Below are 20,405 nucleotides of genomic sequence, written 5' to 3'. Positions count from 1 at the left end.
AGGCAGAGAACCCAGGTCTGGAATTAGAACAAGCAAGGAAGTAAGGCCGGGATGATCTAGCTGAACAGGGGCATCAAGGGTAGGAAGTCAGAATCTAGGAAAAAAGATGACGTGGCTCAGCTTAAGGTGTTTCAGCCCTGAGGGGTAAGCACTTCTAGATTCAACACTTCTTCGAACTTTCTTCCACTGTTAAAAACTGCTGAATACAAAAAGGAAGCTTTCTTTTCTTTCCTTTTTCTTGTAAAGCACTGCCTTTACCATTAGCAATTACAACTCCCTCTTTGGACTTCCTCTTTGGTAAAGTTAGTGATCAAAGAACAAGATAGAATGTGCAAGCTACATTGGTCCTGTGTGTTCTGCATGAAAAAGGGGGTTTGATGTTTTCCTGTCCATCCCACACACTTCTTTTGCATAGCCCACTTATATGCACAGTGGAGGCAGGTTAGAGTGATGGGCATCTCTTGAAGAAGGGGGCGAGAGAGGAAGAGGAAGGTCATGTAGTAATTCCTCTTTGTAAAGAAACTACGTGTTTAAAAATTTGATCCTAGTGTCTTTAAATGGATAGCTATTCCCTTTGTATCTTAAAGTTTCTAAAGTACTTCTAAATGCATTGACTAAATACATTGACAAGAGTAATCAACCCATCTCAAATGAAAGGATGGTCTATTTGGGTTCATATTTTGGAGAGAGGACCAAAGTGGTATATATTTATATGTATATGTTTATATTTATATTTCTATTACATCTAGAGTAAATTGTTAAGGTTTTTTTCCTTTTTTTTTTTTATAGCATGGCCTGTTACTGTTTGAGAAGCACTTTCAAATAACTCTACAAGAGCTGTAGTATAATGGAAAGATCACTAGTCTTAGAACACCTGCTCCAGCCCCGCCATTTATTAGTTGTGTGACTTTGGTCAAGTTGCTTAACCTCTTTGAACTTCACTTTCCTCATTTATTAAATTGTAATAGTCTTACATCAAAGGAGGGTTAACATTAAGTGGATTGTTTGTTGAGCTTAAAATTGAAAAGCTATGCTATTTGTTGTCTACAGATTTTATACTGTACTTAAAATTTACTGTTTGTATTGAATGGAATTGAATATAGTCTAGGTGTTTGTTTGTTTGTTTTTAATTAAAACTACAGACCAGAGATACCAGAGAGGTTTCAATGGCTTAAACAGTTTGGGCAAAGGGAAGATTTCACTAGTCTTGATTCAAAAAAATGTTATCTGTATTATTAAGTTTAAAAGATGGATATACTTTTATTTAAGTATGACTCACTATGATCAATGCAGACTAAACTTAACCTTGAATAAGGATCAATGTCTTAAGAACTGTTGTCCCTTTTGTTTCTCACTGTAGGACTTAGCTTTGGCCTTCCCCTTCTCTTTTTGACAATATAAGGGTCTCCACTTAGTGGCATGGAAAAAAGTAGTCTAGCTTTCATTTCCTCAACAGAATATGGAGTTGAAATGAGTGTTTGGTAGTAGTTGTGGGTCACTTATCACACCAAAATTATTTTTTGAATGTCTGTGATGTACCAGGCACAATGATAATTTCCGGAGACACAGCAGTAAACAAGAGAAATAAGGACTTTGCCTATCTAAAGCTTATGTTTCACTGAAAAAGTTAAACAAGTACAAAAAATATGAAATTCCATGTTTCAGTGGTGCTATGAAGAAAATCCAGAAAAGATAACCCTGATAGAGTGTTGAAAGAAGGCCTCCCTACAGAGATGATACACCCAATGGAAATACGATGGAGAATCCTTTTAAGTTGTCAAAAAGTTACTCAAAAATGGTTTATTTACTGTTAAATACCAATTATTTGTTGCAAACCTGGAAAATGGCACAGAGAAAAGTTGCCCAATATTTGACAACTGAATTAAATTCCATATTAGCTACTAATTGTGAATGTGAGTAAATCATAGGACTATACTATAACCTCGTTATAACTGTATATTCAGGGTCTATGCTACTTTCTTGCAGTAGAGTTTATTCAAAGGTCATTTGCAAGGCTGTTTGCAAGGCTTCTTGGACCTGCCTTGGAGGTCACCCAATGCAAAGAGTCTTTTCTCCAGTGGTGTTTGTCAAAAACAATCAGAGGCAGCTGCTTAACATGACAGCTGCCTGAGGCCATGAATAATGATTGGAATAAACAATAGACCTAACAAAAACGTTTACAAGAAAAGGCTAGGGAATGAGATGTCCACAGAGGACTTTGAAAAGATTTGATATAGCATAGGAATCTAGAAGGGCATCCACTTATATAGGTCTGTGTGTATACCCAATGCTACGCACATGACCTGAAAACAAAACCAAAGCAAAACAAAACAACAGAATGCCCGCAGCTCTCACCTCTAGGTAATCTTCAGGCTTTGCACAAACAGGCAGTAAAAACTAAGGCAGAGCTTCACGGCTGTGTGTTGAAGGTGTGCTCCAACATGCACACAGAGATTGTTTGCAAACACAGGGAAACTTATTGGTTCCAGGCATGTAAGGAAATCTTACTTAATCATTAGCTGACGACCAAGCTAGTTGGTCAGGGACTTCAGTAGCCACACACGACACATGACAAAAAATATAGGCTTTATAGAATTAGTTCATAAAAGTCACTGAACAAATAACAACAACAACAACAAACAATGGTGATAGAAGAGAATCTGATTTTCAGAGTTGTGATATTATTTAAAATGTTTGGTTTTTAACAAAAACAATTGCAAGGTATGCAAAGAACAGTAAAGTATGTCCCATATATAGGAAAAATAGCAGTCAACACAAACTATCCTTGAGGAAGCACAGATATTAGGCCTACTATCCAAAAGTTTTAAATCAGATATTTTAAATATGTTCATATAAATAAAGGACACCATCTCCAAAGAACTAGTGAAAAATGAGATAATGTATCACCAAATAGAGAGAAATAGAAATTGTAAAAAAGAACCAAGGAGCACTGGGTGACTCAGTCAGTTAAGCATCTAACTTTGGCTCAGGTCATGATCTTGTGGTCTGTGAGTTTGAGCCCCGCATTGGGCTCTGTGCTGACAGCTCAGAGCCTAGAACCTGCTTGGGATTCTGTATCTCCCTCTCTCTCTCTGCACCTCCCTTGCTTGCACTGTTTCCATCTCAAAAATAAACACACATTTTAAAAAAGTGTTTTAAAAAAAGAACCAAATAGAAATTGTGGAATTAAAAAGTACAATAGCTGAATTGAAAAATTTACTAGAGAGACTCAAAAGCAGATTTGAGCAAACAGAAAAATCAGCAAATTTAAAGATAGATCAATTGAGATTAACTAGTAGAAAGAACATAAAAAAGGATACAGAAAAGTGAGCAGAAAAAGGATACAGAGAAGAGACCTGTAGAACAGGATCATATGTATCAACGTAAGCATAATGGGAGTCATAGAAGGAAGCAAAGAATAATTGAAGAAAAAATGGCTGAAAACGTTTCTAGATTCAGTGAAAAACGTTAATTTACACATCCAAGAAGCTTAATGACTTCCAAGTATAATAAACTCAAAGATACCTATACCCAGACATATCATAATCAAACTGTTAAAAGCCAAAGAAGAAGAGAGAATCTTGAAAGCAGATCCATCATATACAAAGAGATCCTGAATAAGATCAGTGTCTGATTGTTCATCAGGAACCATGGAGGCCGGAAGGCAGTAGGATGATACACTGAAAGATGAAGGTTGTCAACCAAGAATTATACAGTCAGAAAAACTCTCCTCCAGAAGTAAAAGAGAAATTAACAAAAACTGAGAGAATTTGTCACTAGCACACATTCCCTGAAAGAGATGCTACAGGGAGAACTTTGGTTGAAATAATACTAGAGAGTAACCCCAATTCAAATGAAGAAATAAAAAAATACTGGTTAAGATAACTACATGTATAAATATAAAATACAATATAAAAAATAATTTTTACTTGAAAATCTTCTTGTCTTCTATGTGATTTAAAAGACAACTACATAAAGCAATTACAAATATTTGATAAACATATGGTATATAAAGATGTAATTTGTATGACAATAATAGCAAACGGGGAGGGAGGAGATAGAGCTATAGAAGCACAATTTTCATATACTACTACAATTAAGTTAGTATTAATCCAAAATGAAGTTGGTGAAGATGGGAACACTTGAGGCAACCACTAAGAAAATACATTTTATTTTATTATTTTTTAAAATGTTTTTTATTTATTTTTGAGAGAGAGAGAGACAGCATGAGCAGGGGAGGGTCAGAGAGAGAGGGAGACATAGAATCTGAAGACAGGCTCTAGACTCTGAGCTAGCTGTCAGCACACAGCCCTATGCAAGGCACAAACCCACGAACTGTGAGATCATGACCTGAGACAAAGTCAGACGCTTAACCAACTGAGCAACCAGGCACTCCAGAAAATAAATTTTAAATAAAGTGGCAAAGGAATTAAAATGGTACACTAGAAAATATCTATTTAATATAAAAGAAATTTATGGAAAAATAGAGAAACAAAAATACGTAAGATATGTAGAAAGCAAATAGTAAAAAAGCAGATGTAAATCTTATCAGTAAGTACATTAAATATAAATGGATTAAGCACACTCATTAAAAGGCATAGATTGGAAGAATGGATAAAAATATATAATCCAACTCTATGCTATCTAAAAAGACACACTTCAGATTCAAAGACCCGAATAGGCTGAAAATAAAAGGATAGAAAAAATATACCATGCAAACAGTAACCTAGAGACAACTGGAGGGACTATAATAATATTAAATAAAATAGACTTTAAGACAGAAATTGTTTCTGGAGATAAAGGAGGACACTTTATAATGATAAGAACGTTGATTCATCAAGAAACTATAACAATTAGAACCATGTATGTGTCTAACAACAGAGCCCCAAATACACAAAGCAAAACAGATTGAAGGGAAAAATAGACAATTCAACAACAGTCATTACAGACTTCAAGTCCCTACTTTCAATAGTAGTAGAACAGTGAAACAGAATATAAACAAGGAAAAGACTAAACAACACTATCAGCTAGCCCTAAGGGGGAAAAAAAAAAAATATATATATATATATACATAGACACTCTATACAGCAACAGTAGAAAATGCATTTTTCTCAAATGCCCATGGAACATTTTCTAGGAGGGAGAATTATAGTAGGCCATAAAACATGTTTCAGTAAGTGTAAGAGAATTATAGTAACATAAACTATGTTCTTCAACCACAATGTATTTAAATTAGAAAAAAAAAAACCCTGGGAAATTCACAAATATGTGGACGTTAAATTACTCCTAAATAATCAATGATTCAAAGATGAAATCATAAGAAAAATTAGTAAGTACTTTGAGATGAATGAAAATAAAGACACTATACAAAAACATATATGGTTAGTATTATCTTAATACCAAAATCTGAAAAAAAAGTTATAAGAAAAGGAAGTTACAAACCAATTTCTCTCATGATCCAGATATAAAAACTTTTAAACTATTAGCATGTAAAATACAGCAATATGTGGAAAGGATAATGTATCCTGTCCATGTTTGGTTTATCCAGGAATACAAGGTTGGTTTAATCTACAAAAATTTATACTTCAGTGTAATTTATTGTATTAGCCAAACATATGATAAGTAATGATCATTTCAATAGGTGTAGAAATTTTGTTAACTCATTTGACAAAATTCAGTGTCCACTGATGTTTAAATAAATTCTCAGTAAAATAAGTATAAGAGGGAACTCTCAATCTAATAATAGGCATCTATGAAACACATATAGCTAGCCAGCATCATAATGATGAAATATTGAACCTGCTCCCCTAAAAGGTTCAGAACAAGACAAATATCTTGTTTAACACTTCTATTCAGCATTGAACTAGGGGCCCTTGTCAGTGCAATAAAATTAGAGAAAGAAATAAAAGACAAACAGATTAAAAAGGAAAGAGAAATAAGCCAGTCAGAGAAAGACAAATACCATATGATTTCACTTATATGTGGAATTTAAGAAATAAACAAACAAAATGAGCAAAGGGAAAAAAAGAGACAAACCAAGAAACAGACTCATAACCATAGAGAACAAACTGATGGTTACTGGAGGGGAAGTTAGTGGTGGGGGTGGGGATGGATAAGGTGTGTGATGGGGATTAAGGCCCCTGTCTTAATGAGCATCGGGTGATGTATGGAATTGTTCAGTCATGATACTGCACACCTGAAACTAATGTAACACTTTATGTTCACTATACTAGAATCCTAAAATATTGTTTCAAAAATTAAAACTAAAGAGCAGAAAAAGTATAACTGTATTTTTTCACAGATGTCAGGTTTTTATGTGTAGAACATCCTAAAGACTCTGCAAAATGACTAACAACCAGACTTAGTATGTGAACTTGGCTAGGTTGTAGGGTACAAGAGTGACACTTAAAATCAGTTATACATCTATATACTAGTAGCAAACAATTGCCAAATAAAATTAAACAATCTTATTTATAATCGCAATAAAATAACATTAAATAATTAGGAGTATATTTAATTGAAAATATGCAAGACCAGTACACTGAAAACTACAAAACACCATTGTGAGAAATTAATAAAACTTTACGTAAGTGGTGAGAGATACATCATGTTTATAAATGGGAAGAATCAATATTATTATGGTGATAATTCCTTCCAAATCAATCTATAGATTCATTGAAATCCCAAGAGACTTTTTTGTTTGTGTGAAAACTGAAAAATTAATTCTGAAATGTGGGTATGATGAAATGTGAAGGATCTAGATTAGCCCAAAAAAAAGTTTGAAGAAAAACCTGCAGAACATATACTACCTGATTTCAAGACTTACTAAAAAAAGTAACAGAAGTGGAGAGAATGAGGCATTGACAGAATGGATGAACCAACCAACCATGAACCATAATAGAGAGCCCACACATATGTGTTTAATTAATTTTTGACAGAGTTGCCAAGAAAATTCATTATGGGGTATCAGGTCTTTTTTATTTTTTATTTTATTTATTTATTAAAAAAATTTTTTTAATGTTTTATTTATCTTTGATACAGAGAGAGACAGAGCATGAGAGGGGGAGGGGCAGAGAGAGAAGGAAGGTTTTTTTTAACAAATAGTGTTGGAACAACTAGATAAAGCTATGGATAAAAACAAACCATTATCCTTACCTCACACCACACACAGAAAGTAATTTAAGATGAGTCAGAGACCAAAACAAAAGCTAAAAGCATACATACACCTTCTAGGAGAGAATATAAAATATCATCATAACCTTGAGGTAAGTAAAGATTTCTTAGAAAGGACACAGAAAACAAAAACTAAAAATTGATAAATTCATCTACATCAGAATTAAAATTCTTCTCATCAGAAGATAACCATTAAGAAAATGGAAAGGCAAGCCATGGAATCGAAAAAAATATTTCAATACATATAATGACAAAGGTCTTGTGTGGGGAACATATAAAGAACTCCTACAAATTGATAAGAGAACGACTAACAACCCAATAGAAATGGGCCAAAGATTTGAATAGACACTTAACATAAAAAGTTAAAGGAATGGCTAGTAAGCATGTGAAGAATGTGCTCAATGTCATTGTTCATCAAGGAAATGTGAATTAAAACCACAGTGAGATATTATTTTACACCCCTTTGAATGGCTACAAAGACTGACAACACTGAATCTTGGTGAGAATGCAGAGCAACAGAAATTTTCATACTTTGTAGGTGGAGACATAAAATGATACAACCACTTTGGAAAACGGTTTGGCAGTTTCTTATAAATTTATCCATTCTGACCCAACAGTTTCACTCCTGATGAAGTGAAAATGTATGACCACAGAGACTTGAACACTAATGTCCATGAGAGCTATATTCATAATAGCTAAAGACTTACAATAGGCCAAATGTCCATGAACAGATGAATGGGTAAACTAATCATGAGATAGTCATAAAGTGGAATAATACTCTGCAATTAAGGAGACTATACTATCATTATATATTGACATTATGTATGGACGACATGGTAGAATCTCAGAAATAGGAAGGGAAAGAAGCCAGACATAAAAGAATACGTCCTGTGTGATTTCTGTGTGGCAATCGAGGACAGGCAAGACTGGAGCGAAAAAGAGACTGTCAGTGGTTACCAAGGGCCAGGGAGAGAGTACTGGCTGCTGAGTGGCCCAAAGGAACTTTTTTGGGTGATCGGACTGCTTTATATCTTGATTGCAGTGGTGTTTGCATAGGGATATATATTTGAAAAACTCATAATCTATACACTTAAAATAAGTGTGTTTTATTTCATGTAAATTATGCCTTAATAAAGTTGATTTTGTAATATTTTATTTTTGGGAGAGAGAGAGAATCCTAAGCAGGCTCTGTGCTGACATGCAGGGCTCAATCTCATGAACCGTGAGCCAAAATCAAGAGTTAGATGCTTAACTGACTGAGCATCCAGGTGCCCCAAAAGTTGATGTTTTTTAAATGTTTATTCTTTTTTGAGGGAGGAGGGGAGAGCATAAGCATGAGCAGGAGAGTGGCAGAGAAGGGGGGACAGAGGATACAAAGTGGGCTCTGTGCTGATAGCAGTGAGCCCAATGTGGGGCTCGAACTCACAAACTGTGAGATCATTACCTGAGCTGAAGTTGGGTGCTCAATCAACTGAGCCGCCCAGGCATCTGAATTTTATTTTATTTAAAAAGGATCCTAAGACCAAATGTTGGTAAGGATGTACAGATGCCTGAAATTCCCATACATTTCCAGTGCTACTTAAAATGATACAACCACTGTGGAGAGTGGTTTGGTAATTTCTGATAAAGTTAAACTATCTGTGACCCAGCAATTCCACTCCTCAGTAGTTACTTAAGAGAAATAAAAACATATATCCACACAAAGGCTCATAGGAGAATGTTCATAGTGGCTTTAGTGCCCACAACTGGAAACGACTCGAAGGTTCATCAACAGAAGAATAGATAAACTGATTGTCACGGCAGGCACACAGTGGAGCCATATTCTGCAATCAAAAATACTGAATTGCTGATTTACAAAATCACATTGTTGAATTTCAAAACGCATTATGTTAACTGGAAGAGGCTCACCCATGAGAATGCATAATGTATGATTCATGTATATGACATTCAAGAACAGACAAAACTAATCTATGGGGATAGGAATCCAGAATTGGTTGCCTAAGTGGGTAGGGATTCATCGGGAGAGGCCCACAATTACTCTCTGGGTGAGAGACATGTGATGCGTCTTGATTGGTGTTGCAAGAGAATATATTAATCAGACCTCACAGAATTACATGCTGAAGATCTATGCATTTTCCTCGTATGTAATTTTGACTGCAAACATGCACACATGCACACAAATTTTTTGATAGAGATTGAATTGTGTGTCAAATCATTTGGCAGAAAAGTAGAATAGTTAATAAATTATTTGATGATGCGTAGATTCCCATCAAGGGGCAATAGAGGCAGAAGGACACCAGAGTAGTGTAATTGGCTAACAGGAGAAAGGGAATTTGGTATGCATAAGGACAGCTCATTTCACTCACAAGTCAGTATGGTATAGAATTACGAGCAACGGCTTTGTAACCAAGCTGGGTTCAAACCCTGGTGCAGCCACTTAATAACAGCAATCTTAAAGTAGCTTTCATTTAACTTCCTTTGGGCCATTCTTTTCCTATGTGTAGAATAACCTAAGGTCATAGGAATCAAATAGGTCACTACTTGCCAAGTGCTTAAAGTGCCTGCTGTCTTGTAAGCCTTCATGTATTATTGGTTATTCTTAATTTTCATTCTTCTTATTTTTTTAATTACTTTTCCTTTTCCCTTCTCCATCTCCGTATTGTTATTAATTATAAAGGACTGGCAGGTATATAAAACAGTGCATTTACTCCTTCACCCTCTCAACATCATGAGCAGTCTTCCACACATAGCTCTCAAAAAGCGATTTCCCCTCTCACCTTGCCAGGTTCTGCTTGTCTTTTTTTCTTTTTTGTCTTAAAGTTTATTATTTTGAGCGAAAGAGAGAGAGAGACAGCGAGAGAGCGAGCACACGAGCTGGGGAAGGGCAGAGAAAGAGGGAGAGAGAGAGAATCCCAAGTAGGCGCTGCACTGCCAGCACAGAGCCCGATGTGGACTCATGGCCTGAGCCAAATGAAGCCAAGACCCGGATGTTTAACTGACTGAGCCACCCGGGCACCGCTCTGCTTGTCTTTCAAGACCATTCAGCCTTCAACTCCTACAGGAAGCTTTCCATGACTGCTAAGTCAGACACCTTAAGTGTTTCTATCACCTTCCTTGATAAATAGATCACGTTGTCTTTATAGCCCCTGGTTTTATTCACTGTTGCTTTTGTCAGTTGTAGTATCTTTATCCTTGTGCTTAGATTTTCATGTCTGGTGCGGGTTAATGCTCAATTTATCCTTCAGCGAACACATGAATAACACAAAACTTTCTTTCTTCTTACATGTTTCTGACAGCCAGAACATTAAAATACTGTCCATTTATTTATTTATTTATTTATTTTTATCAATTTTGACTTTCAGATTTTCTTTCTTGGAATTATCCTGCTTCCAATCCGTGTCTTACTGGTTGCATTAATTATATTACTGGCATGGCCATTTGCTGCCATTTCAACAGCGTGCTGTCCTGAAAAGCTGACCCATCCAATCACTGGTTGGAGGAGGTAAGAAATAATAATGTCTAAATGTCAGGCAAATCAAGCTAATGAAGAGTTTACCGTAGTTTCGTCATCAATCAGTAGTTTTATCTCGTGTTGTCCATGCCCTATTAACCATTTATTTCTTTTTCTCAGATGGGACGGTTCTTAAGTCATCAAATATAGAAACTTTTGCCCCAGCACCTTGTGATCACTTTCTGTTGAAGTTGTAATTTCCCAGTATTAAAATATTGATTTCTGAGTCATGGCCAACAAGTGAGAGATCCCTGATTCTGGAAGCCCCAGCTAGTGTACCCGAAACCCTTACAGCTGAAGTCTGTCTGTCTTTCTTCTGCTCCCCCTCAGTCATGACATTTACTTTGGTCCCTCTGAAGTAACTGCGTACTTTCTGCAGTGGTGTAAGTATGTGGATCGGGTATAGTGTATTTATTAACATTTTAGTGACTATTATCATTAACACTAATTCCCAGTCAGTGTAGCCTAGGTTTTTAAAACATTTTTATTGAGGCAAAATGGAATCACTTCTTGAGCATTATCTAATTAGCAGAGTATTTGAGAATCGACCTGCCACAAATTAACAAAGTCTCTGGTGCAAGTTCATTCCCGTTGGGCAGAGCCAACCTGTTGCCACAGGTTTGTCCTGAGTGTGAAGCCTTTTCCTGTGGACTCCTTGGAGGAGAAAGCCGTGAGTGAGTTGCAGGGCACTAAATTGTCCACCTCCTGTTTTTTCTTTGTACACTGCACAGGGTCTGCTCCTTTCATCCAAATCTCAAATGAGAACGTCCTCCAAAAATTTTGAAAATCACTGTTCTAGAAACTTTTAAAGAAATATGCAGTTTACTATTTGGTTCATGTTCTCGAGAATAATGTCAACATTCAGCACAAGGCTGGTTTCAAGTGGAAGTGGATCCAAGGCTGGCAGTGTCCCCAGAGAATAATACCGCCTCAATCCTTGCAAATCATAATCCTTGGCTTTATGATTCAAGGGTGCGTGTCCTTAAAACATACTTTAAGAGAGATTTTTTCTCATGACTCGCCAATTCCTCTCAATGATCGCTTTGGTTTCTGTTGTTAATGACTTATGAAACCCTATCATGATGGACGGAATAGTCTAAGATTCCAGAGAACAGATTAAATAAATGTTAGAAAAGAAAGTTCTGGGACGCCTGGGTGGCTCGGTCTGTTGAGCGCCAACTTCAGTTCAGGTCACGTTCTCACAGTTTGTGAGTTCAAGCCCCACATTGGGCTCTGTGCTGAACACCCAGAGCCTGGAGCCTGCTTGGATCCTGTCTCTCTCTCACTCTCTCTCCCTCTCTCTCTCTCTCTCAAAAATAAAATAAACATTAAAAAAAAGAAAGTTCTAGTTTTTCCAGTTAAGCAAGTATCTCTAGGTCCTCTCAAATAGGTTAACACTGAAATTTATTATGCAGGCCCAAACTTTCAGCCTTTGGAAAATTGTTTAAACAGAAGTTAACTGGGGTGCCTGGGTGGCTCAGTCGGTTAAGTGCTCGACTTCGGCTCAGGTCATGATCTCACAGTTCGTGGGTTTGAGCCCCATGTCGGGTTCTGTGCTAACAGCTCAGAACCTGGAGACTGCTTTGGATTCTGTATCTCCCTCTCTCTCTGACCCTCCCCTGCTCATGCTGTTTCTCTCTCTCTCTCTCAAAAATAAATAAAACATTAAAAAAAATTTAAACAGAAGTTAATTTAACAGCTCTGCATATGGGATCTTTTAGAATGTGGTTGTCAGAATCTACACCACTGTAAATCAAAAATAAGTGTGGGAATTCGGTAAAGGGGTGAGCTTTTTATCCTTACATAAACAGACATCTGAGCTCTAAACAGCAGGAAGGAGAGAGACCTGCCCTCTGGAAAAGTCTCGCTTTCTGTGTCTCACTTCTCCTGACTGTGGAATAAAAGTCAGAGAAACTTCCTCAGTGACTCGTTGCCTAATAGCCCCTCACTGTATTGTTACAAGACCATTGAGAGAATTAAACAGGAAGTCTGTTTTTTAACGCTCTCATTCGATGTCCTATGGGAAAGACACAGGTTTTGTTTTTCACGAAAAGCTGCACGCCTCTTCACATACTCAGATATCCATCCTGTGTTTGCATTTCTAGGAGTGTGTTGCTGTTTCCCAACTCAACTGAGCTTATCAAAGACAGGGACTGGGTATTCTTAGTCTTGTGTGTCCATCAGAGGTCCTGGCATAGCTTGATGAATTGATTAGTCTTTAATGCCATAAATTCTTTAAAAGAAAACAAAGTAAGCAGTTAGATCTTTGAAACTGTGTAAGTGCATCTATGTTCCAGGAAAGCGAGGTGGTGACTTTACCTTTTAAGGCTTATGATGATGTCTCAGAGCTGTAGTGGTGTGGGTAATAAGGCTTTAAAAAATTATTCCTAAAATAACTCTGAGGACTGATTCAGCATGAGAGTTCTAAAAATGTCTGGGGTGATAGCATCCTCTTTCTTACACAAATGTACATTCCCAAGGTCACTCCTGTGAAGAATGGTACTCCTTTCGGTTTCTCAATGGGGGGTGTGTGTTGAAAATTCATTTTTATCCCTTTCTACTCATAGAATAATGGAGCCCACTTATCAGGCGTACGTCCTCCGGAAACTGTACTTCTCTGTGCCTCAGTTTTCTGATCTGCGAGATGAGGATGCTAAAAAATAGTATCCATTTCATAAAATTGGGCTGAAGATTAATTAAATTCATGTGTGTAATGTACTTAGAATAGCACGCGGCGGAAAGAACCCCATGTAACTGGTAGCTACTTCTTCTTAGCTCCTATTTTAAAATGAAGTGTTTCGTCATGTTTAAGGTTTTATATTGTTTTAGAGGAAAGCCCTGCCGTTTGCTGAGATTCACAAAGCTCTTTGTGTCTTTTTTTTTTTTTTTAATTTCCAAAGGAAAATGACTCAGCCAGTGTTGAAGTTCCTGGGTCAAGCCATGTTCTTTTCAATGGGATTCATAGTCACCGTGAAGGGGAAGGTCGCCAGCACTGCGGAGGCGCCAATCTTCGTTGCCGCCCCTCACTCGACTTTCTTTGATGGGATTGCCTGTGTCGTATCTGGGCTACCGTCCATGGTGTCTCGATGCGAGAACGCGCAGGTCCCTCTGATTGGCAGTAAGTATTTGTAAGATAATACAGACATTTCCATGCTCAGGGTTCAAATTTGTAAAAAAAAATCATATATACTTCGTTGGTAGGCTTTTTAAAAACTTTAAAATAATGAAATACTTCAAAGCTATTTATTCACTTTTTGAAAAAATGTGAATTTATTTTTGAGAGAGAGAGAAATAGAGCCGGGGAGGGGCAGAGAGAGGGAGACAGAGGATCCGAAGTGGGGTCTGTACTGACAGCAGAGAACCAGACCCGGGGCCAGAACTCAGGAACCTCAAGATCATGACCTGAGCCGAAGTCAGATGCTTAACCAACTGAGCCACCCAGGTGCCCCTTTTAATGAGGAACTATGTTTTCAGAATGAATTTATGATACAGTTTAAAGACTCCCCTACCTGTACTCTTATAATTCTTATCAGATTCTTATTTTATCACGGCGCCATTGCTTCCTTTTGTTCTTGTATGGCTAGAAAGACCAGCTTTCAGGTACCAAACATGCTAGATTTTCTGGAGGGAGAATTGAACCAAAGGATTGCTGCAAACGCCAACCCAGTTGGTGTTAACGTGCTGTTTCACAAATTTCTCCTGAGGATATTAGGCTCACAGACATACCAAGTCTTTGATTTTAACTCTGTTTTCTTATTATTGCCCCAGAATCTCCATGAGGGACCAAGGTGAATCTTTTTGAAAATCATGATGGAGAGCATAAGTACTTTCCGTATAAAATCATGAAGCTAGTGAAATGTTTATCCCGTGAGGAGCCGTGGTCTCTCCCCAGGGTGTGGGTCTCTAAGTAACAGGTCCCGGTTGTCCCAAGGTTACTGCGAGCAGCACATGGTGAGACAGTGGGTGTGCAGGTCGCCTGATCTCGCCTTGGCACTTTGGAGAGACCACAGTATCCACAGTTTTGTTATTCGGCTCAGAAAAATTCTCTCTCTCTCTCTTTCGGTCACTTGCTCACTCATTCTTTTTCCTCAGTGTAGCCACATTGCTTTGTAGAGTGTGACATTTTCCCGTTCAGCAATGGAGTCATGGTAAATCGGGGTTATTTTGCATGCCTGAGGAAGCTACCTACTTACCCCTTTTTCATATGTACTGTGAATTCGCATAATCAGTTTTCAAGATCTTCCCAAAATAAAACAAGATGAACTTGTAGTCCATATTCCTTTTTTTTAAATTTAAGTTTATTTATTTTTGAGAGAGAGAGAGAGAGCACGTGTGCATGCACTTGGGGGAGGGGCAGTGAGAGAGGAGACAGAGAATACCAAGCAGGCTCTGGGCTGTCAGCACAAAGTCCGAGGTGAGGCTTGCCCCGAGCCACAGTCAAAAGTCAGAGGCTTAGCCGACTGAGCCCCGCAGGCGTCTCTGGAAACTAAATTCTAATAAACTTTAAATTGGAGTGTTTTTTTTTAAGTTCTCTTTTATTTGCTATATTTTAATTTTACATAAGACTTGTTTTATAACTTACCCAGTATCGTTGCTGTAGTAGCTTTAGCCAAAAAAAAAGAAAGAGAGACTCAGTTGTGACCTTTTGTTTGTTTTGAAGGACTTTTACGAGCTGTGCAGCCAGTGCTGGTGTCCCGTGTAGATCCGGATTCTCGAAAAAACACAATAAATGAAATAATAAGGCGAGCAACCTCAGGAGGGCAGTGGCCACAGGTAAAACACAGGGGATGTTCACATAGATATATCGTGAGCTTTTTCATTGTTTATGTATTTGTAAATCATTTGGATCTGCAGACGGCAGTGTCTGGGGACACGTGCTAGGCGTCTTCAGCATAATAGAAGCAGAAAAAATGAGTGAGTATCAAGAAGTCCTCCTTCCCAGGAGATATCCCATGGGGTTAAATGTATCATTCTTTCTTATTCTCCAGACTCTGAACCAATTTTTACTTCATGTCATAAAAAAGTAATTCTCTACCTCTGATTTTATTAGCTTAAAGACAACCTATCAAAGCTCAATTATACTCAACAGTATGGTAGGCTTGTTTCTAAAAAAAAGTGATTATGACCTTTTTAAAAAAATTTTTTAACATTTATTTATTTTTGAGAGACAGAGAGAGACAGATCATGAGCAGGAGAGAGGCAGAGAGAGGGAGACACAGAATCGGAAGCAGGCTCCAGGCTCTGAGCTGTCAGCACAGAGCCCGACGCAGGGCTTGAACCCACGAACCATGAGATCATGACCTGAGCTGAAGTCGGATGCTCAACCGACTGAGCTACCCAGGCGTCCTGATTATGATCTTAATCTTATTCAAAGTATATTTAGACAGGGCTTTTCGGATCAAGGGATCAAGTTGATTCCTATATCAACTTTAGGACTTTTTCAGACTCTGTCATCTCACTACCTCCAACCCTGGAATACCTTTGGAGGGTAAAGGGGGGACCACAGTTATCCAGTACAAGCACTTTTATGAGCTGTGTTATCTAGTAACTGTGGTCCCCCCTCTAATTCTGATAAATATCACTCTACCTTGGCCCAGGTGACCTCTAGCAGGACTAATGATCCTGCAGTGATCCGGCCACCCCATGAGGATGTGTAGGTGTTAAAATACCAAGAGGAGTATGACCCACCAGGAGGTCTCAGGAACCCAGGCATGTGAGGAATGATTTAAAAAGTGACCAGAAAGAAGTGGCCCTTGGAATTAAGGGTTTGATTTTTCTCTTTGGATCCAAGGACCGTATCTAGGACTGGTGGGCAAAAGTTAGCAAATAGGTAAGATTTCAGCTCATTTCATCTCAAGGAACTTTCTGTCCAGAGGCAGAATGATCTGATCTGAAATCCTTTTCTAGAATTTTCAGGCACTGGCTAAGCAACCACTTGGGGTGGGGGGTGGGGGGTGGATATTGTAGAAAAAATTCAAGCATTGGAAAGGCTTTTAATGTCCCTTCCAGATCTGAGATTTTATGATTTACTCTATATCCGTTCATTGTTAATAGAGTAGCTATAGAATTTCCGTTGAATGAACCGTATTTGATAGCGTATCCAGTTGTGATAGGAAACCTGTTTTTTTTTTTAATTGGGGGATGAAATCGCACATACTTAAAATTCTTGTTTTATAAATAGTCTGTCATTGTGGCACGTTAGCCTGATAATGTTTTCCTGTTCTAATTACTGAAAAAATACAAATACTAAGTACGCATACTAACTGTAATGGGTGCAGGAATTTTCTTTTTTGTTATTTTATGTGCTTGGCAATTCACTCATTGCCAAATCCTGAAAGCTTCAGCAAATCCAGTTTATCCCGCTAATGGGGAAACTAACCGTACTGTGCGTCTTTTACTTGAAGCATGTAAAGGCCTATGTTAAAAGCTATACACACTTTCTGTTCAAAAAAATACTAAATTGTATGCCATATGTCTACTAACTCAAGTGAGCAGACAGGCTGTTTTAAGTATTTCCTCCTTTTTGCCTCCTCCGTGTCTCCCTAAACTATATGTTGTAGGAGGGAATGTCATGTGACAGGGAAAACAGAAACAAGGAAGTAGGAATGAGTTGGTTGTGGATGTATAGCAGTAGAGGAGAGAATTTAATGTGCTCTTTGAGCGTATCTTAGGGTCTACTTCTTTTAAGTTTATTTCAGATCATTAGCTTCATCATTAAGAAACATTTGCTAAGTTTATTTTCTATTCAAAGCTTTAATCCATTTTTTAATTCCCTTACTGCTCAGATGACACTTCTTTCAGAGGAAAACCAAGTAATCTGATTCTAGCCTTCAGTAGAATAAAGTATTAGCCTTTTATTTCACTTTTGTCTTCTAAGAATTGGTGGTTATTTGTGAAGTCATATGAAACTGAGAAAAGAGGTAACCTGTTAATTAGACTGAAATATTAAATCTATGTATTCCTTTTCTCCCAAGATACTAGTTTTCCCAGAAGGAACTTGTACTAATCGTTCCTGTTTGATTACTTTTAAACCAGGTGAGATCAATTAAATTATGTCCTCTTACAAACTATGGGAGATTTCTCAAATGATTTGATACAAATACAGAAAACAACCTGTTAGTTTACTCTGGGCATTTCTTTTTCGATAAAGTTTTTAACATTGTGATTCTGCAAAATGCATTTACTTTCTCTTTTGGTATCACAACCCCTTCTTCCTTGGATAGTTGTGTGTGGGTGGGTGTGCACAGAGACACACAGACATACACTCACGCACGCACGCACGTGCAGAAACCCCTGGCAGATTTTCCTTTTCCTTCAAGGATACCCTCACAGACACCCCAGGTCCTGTGTTATCTGTTAGAAAACTAGTGACCATTATAAAGTGCTCCGATGCTTTCTGCAGTTCACTTTTTTTTTAATATTATAAAGTCGTAACTTTCATAGCCATGTATAATTTCATCGTAACTGGTGAAAACTTTAACACGTGTTGGTGTTGCCCGCTGGGATGCTCAGAGCCCAAGTCAGAGCTCACTTCTAGCAAGTGCGGCTCCTTCTTGCTGCAGGTATTTGCTTCGAGTCAGATTTTCTTCTCCCCATTTTCTCTTTGTCTTGGCTTTGCCATTATTTTTATTTTTTAAGTCCTGTTGCATAATAAGTATTTGGAAAATGAAAATACGTGAGCACATAAGTAAATCTTTTCAGTGACTTGGGCATAACATTTAACACCTCGGTTTCCTAATTCTGAATTTTAGAACTCTCTCATTTTGGCAAAGCACTAGGGATTGTACCAACATTTCGCAGTTTGTGTGTATTCTTAAAACAGTGAAGTATATGTATATCATTTATTATTAATTCTCTGTATGGCAAACCTCATGTCCTATATGGAAGGTGTTATAATATTTCCATGTGATTTTAGGGGCCTTCATTCCGGGGGTTCCAGTGCAGCCGGTGCTCCTCAGGTACCCCAACAAGCTGGTAAGCATCGTATTTGACCGCGGGGAAAAAATCTCAGATGTTCCGAACGGCACAGATCCTCCAGGACCCCTTTTAGAATTTGAATAAGGCTCTGAATGGACAGAGAGTGGAGGCGCATGGATAGACCCCATTCCCAGGGCCACATTTCGTTTCTAGAAGTTTGCCAAGAGAGGCACGTCTTTGTGGACATCACTATTCCACGACGTCTCTGCTATTCCTAAGCTCCAGGAAGGCATTTCCTCAGCTTCTCCTCTGTTGTCACTGTAACCATCCAGTAAAGTCTTACCGGCCTGGGTAGCAGGAAGCGTGCCAAGGTTCGTGATTTGCACTGAGCCCGCAGGGAGACTTTTCCTGATTCAGCAGTCATTACGGGAGGGATGGCTGGTGTCACAGGGCAAATTTGGGGTTGGCTTGGGGTTCATTACTGACTCGGTACTTACTAGCTCTGGGACTCTTGGCAAGTAACGTGAATAAGAAGATACATGAGAAGAACCTGTCATCCTCTAGAAAGTGCACAGTTGGCTCAGGAAACAGCCTCTCCTGGTCCCCCTTCCCCCTCAGCACACCGCTGTCTTGTGGGTATCAATTGTGCCACCGTTCTCCTAAAGAAAGGACTTTTGGAATTGTTTTGGTGGTGAGAGGAACTTTCTCTACAAGAGGCTTTCCATAAACAGGCAGACTGCAATGATTAACTATCTCTGTTACTTAAGATCAAGAGTTCTTGATCAATTCAACTTTCTTTCAGGGGCTGTCTTCTCAGCTTTGGATGTCCCTGGTTAAAAAAATTAACAGCTATCAACATTTCCTTATTGTACTTCTGCTTATTTGGCATTTATGTAAATCCTTTCACTATGTGCTACTTTAATCTTTTCTCCCATATACCTACCCCTCCTTTTTTTTGAGAACTGATATATTCTGGGTTTTGTAAGCAAATTAATTATCCAGATAATGTCACATTAGGAGAAAAATAGCTAAGCGTGCTCAGAATTCTATTAAGAATTAAGAACAACTTAAATCCATGAAAAGATAGGTGGTTACATACGGAAAACGGATTTTTGCCATGTAGATGTATAATCCAAGAATTCATAGAGCAAGGCACTGCCATTTAATAGGCTCATTTTACTTTTCAACACACTGCTTGCGTTTCGTTCAGAAGGGAAGTCTATGAATACCAATATGAAAATAAGATTTTGATTTTATTTGGCATGCTTTTTTCTTTGAACTAACACTCTAAACACCTCTGTTCTTGTAGGATACTGTGACTTGGACGTGGCAGGGATATACATTGTAAGTCGCTTCACTCTATTATTGGTTTATATAAATTTTGTTCTGGGGAAAAAAAAGAAAATTTTATTTATTCTTTTTTTTTTTAAGCCTTGTTTTGTAAAAGTAAAGATTTCTAATCAGATCCTAAAGTCTTGTAACAAAGTCTTTGTAGAGAGCATTGCTGTCTTGTGCGTTAGCCTTCAGCACCTGCCCGTGCAGAGGTCTAGTCGTCTGCTGTCTCCTTACGGGTCTCAGGGTCTCATGTGTGTAGCTATCACTTCTTAAGAAACAGTCCAGTGACCCGGTTCTGACCCTACTTAGCTTTAATCTTGGTTTTATTCCCACTGCAGTTTTCACATATTATCTGGGGTCTCCACTGTTGTTTTACTCTATCGGTTTAAGCAGTCCAGAGTCATTGCGTCATTTGGCCTAAAATAGCTGGGATGTGTCTGGTCTGAGCTGAGAAAATAGCTAAGCTTTC

The 20,405-nt window shown here is 38.0% G+C and overlaps 1 protein-coding gene across 3 annotated transcripts in view; it reads left to right on the top strand.

Annotated features, from left to right (window-relative positions):
* Window positions 1–20,405, top strand: part of LPCAT2 (lysophosphatidylcholine acyltransferase 2) — a 68,628-nt gene that overhangs the window by 1,119 nt on the left and 47,104 nt on the right. For all 3 annotated transcript variants that reach the window (XM_029925051.1, XM_029925050.1, XM_029925052.1), the window contains exons 2-7: window positions 10,536–10,675; window positions 13,585–13,802; window positions 15,345–15,457; window positions 17,659–17,719; window positions 18,600–18,658; window positions 19,911–19,945. In XM_029925051.1, coding sequence (XP_029780911.1) covers window positions 10,536–10,675; window positions 13,585–13,802; window positions 15,345–15,457; window positions 17,659–17,719; window positions 18,600–18,658; window positions 19,911–19,945 — 626 coding nt within the window. The remainder of the gene's footprint in view (window positions 1–10,535; window positions 10,676–13,584; window positions 13,803–15,344; window positions 15,458–17,658; window positions 17,720–18,599; window positions 18,659–19,910; window positions 19,946–20,405) is intronic.

The sequence above is a fragment of the Suricata suricatta genome, chromosome 16 (genome assembly GCF_006229205.1).
Source record: "Suricata suricatta isolate VVHF042 chromosome 16, meerkat_22Aug2017_6uvM2_HiC, whole genome shotgun sequence".
Lineage (NCBI taxonomy): Eukaryota > Metazoa > Chordata > Mammalia > Carnivora > Herpestidae > Suricata > Suricata suricatta.
The sequence above is the reverse complement of the archived record's forward strand: the minus strand, read 5'-3'. Positions and strand labels throughout refer to the sequence as shown.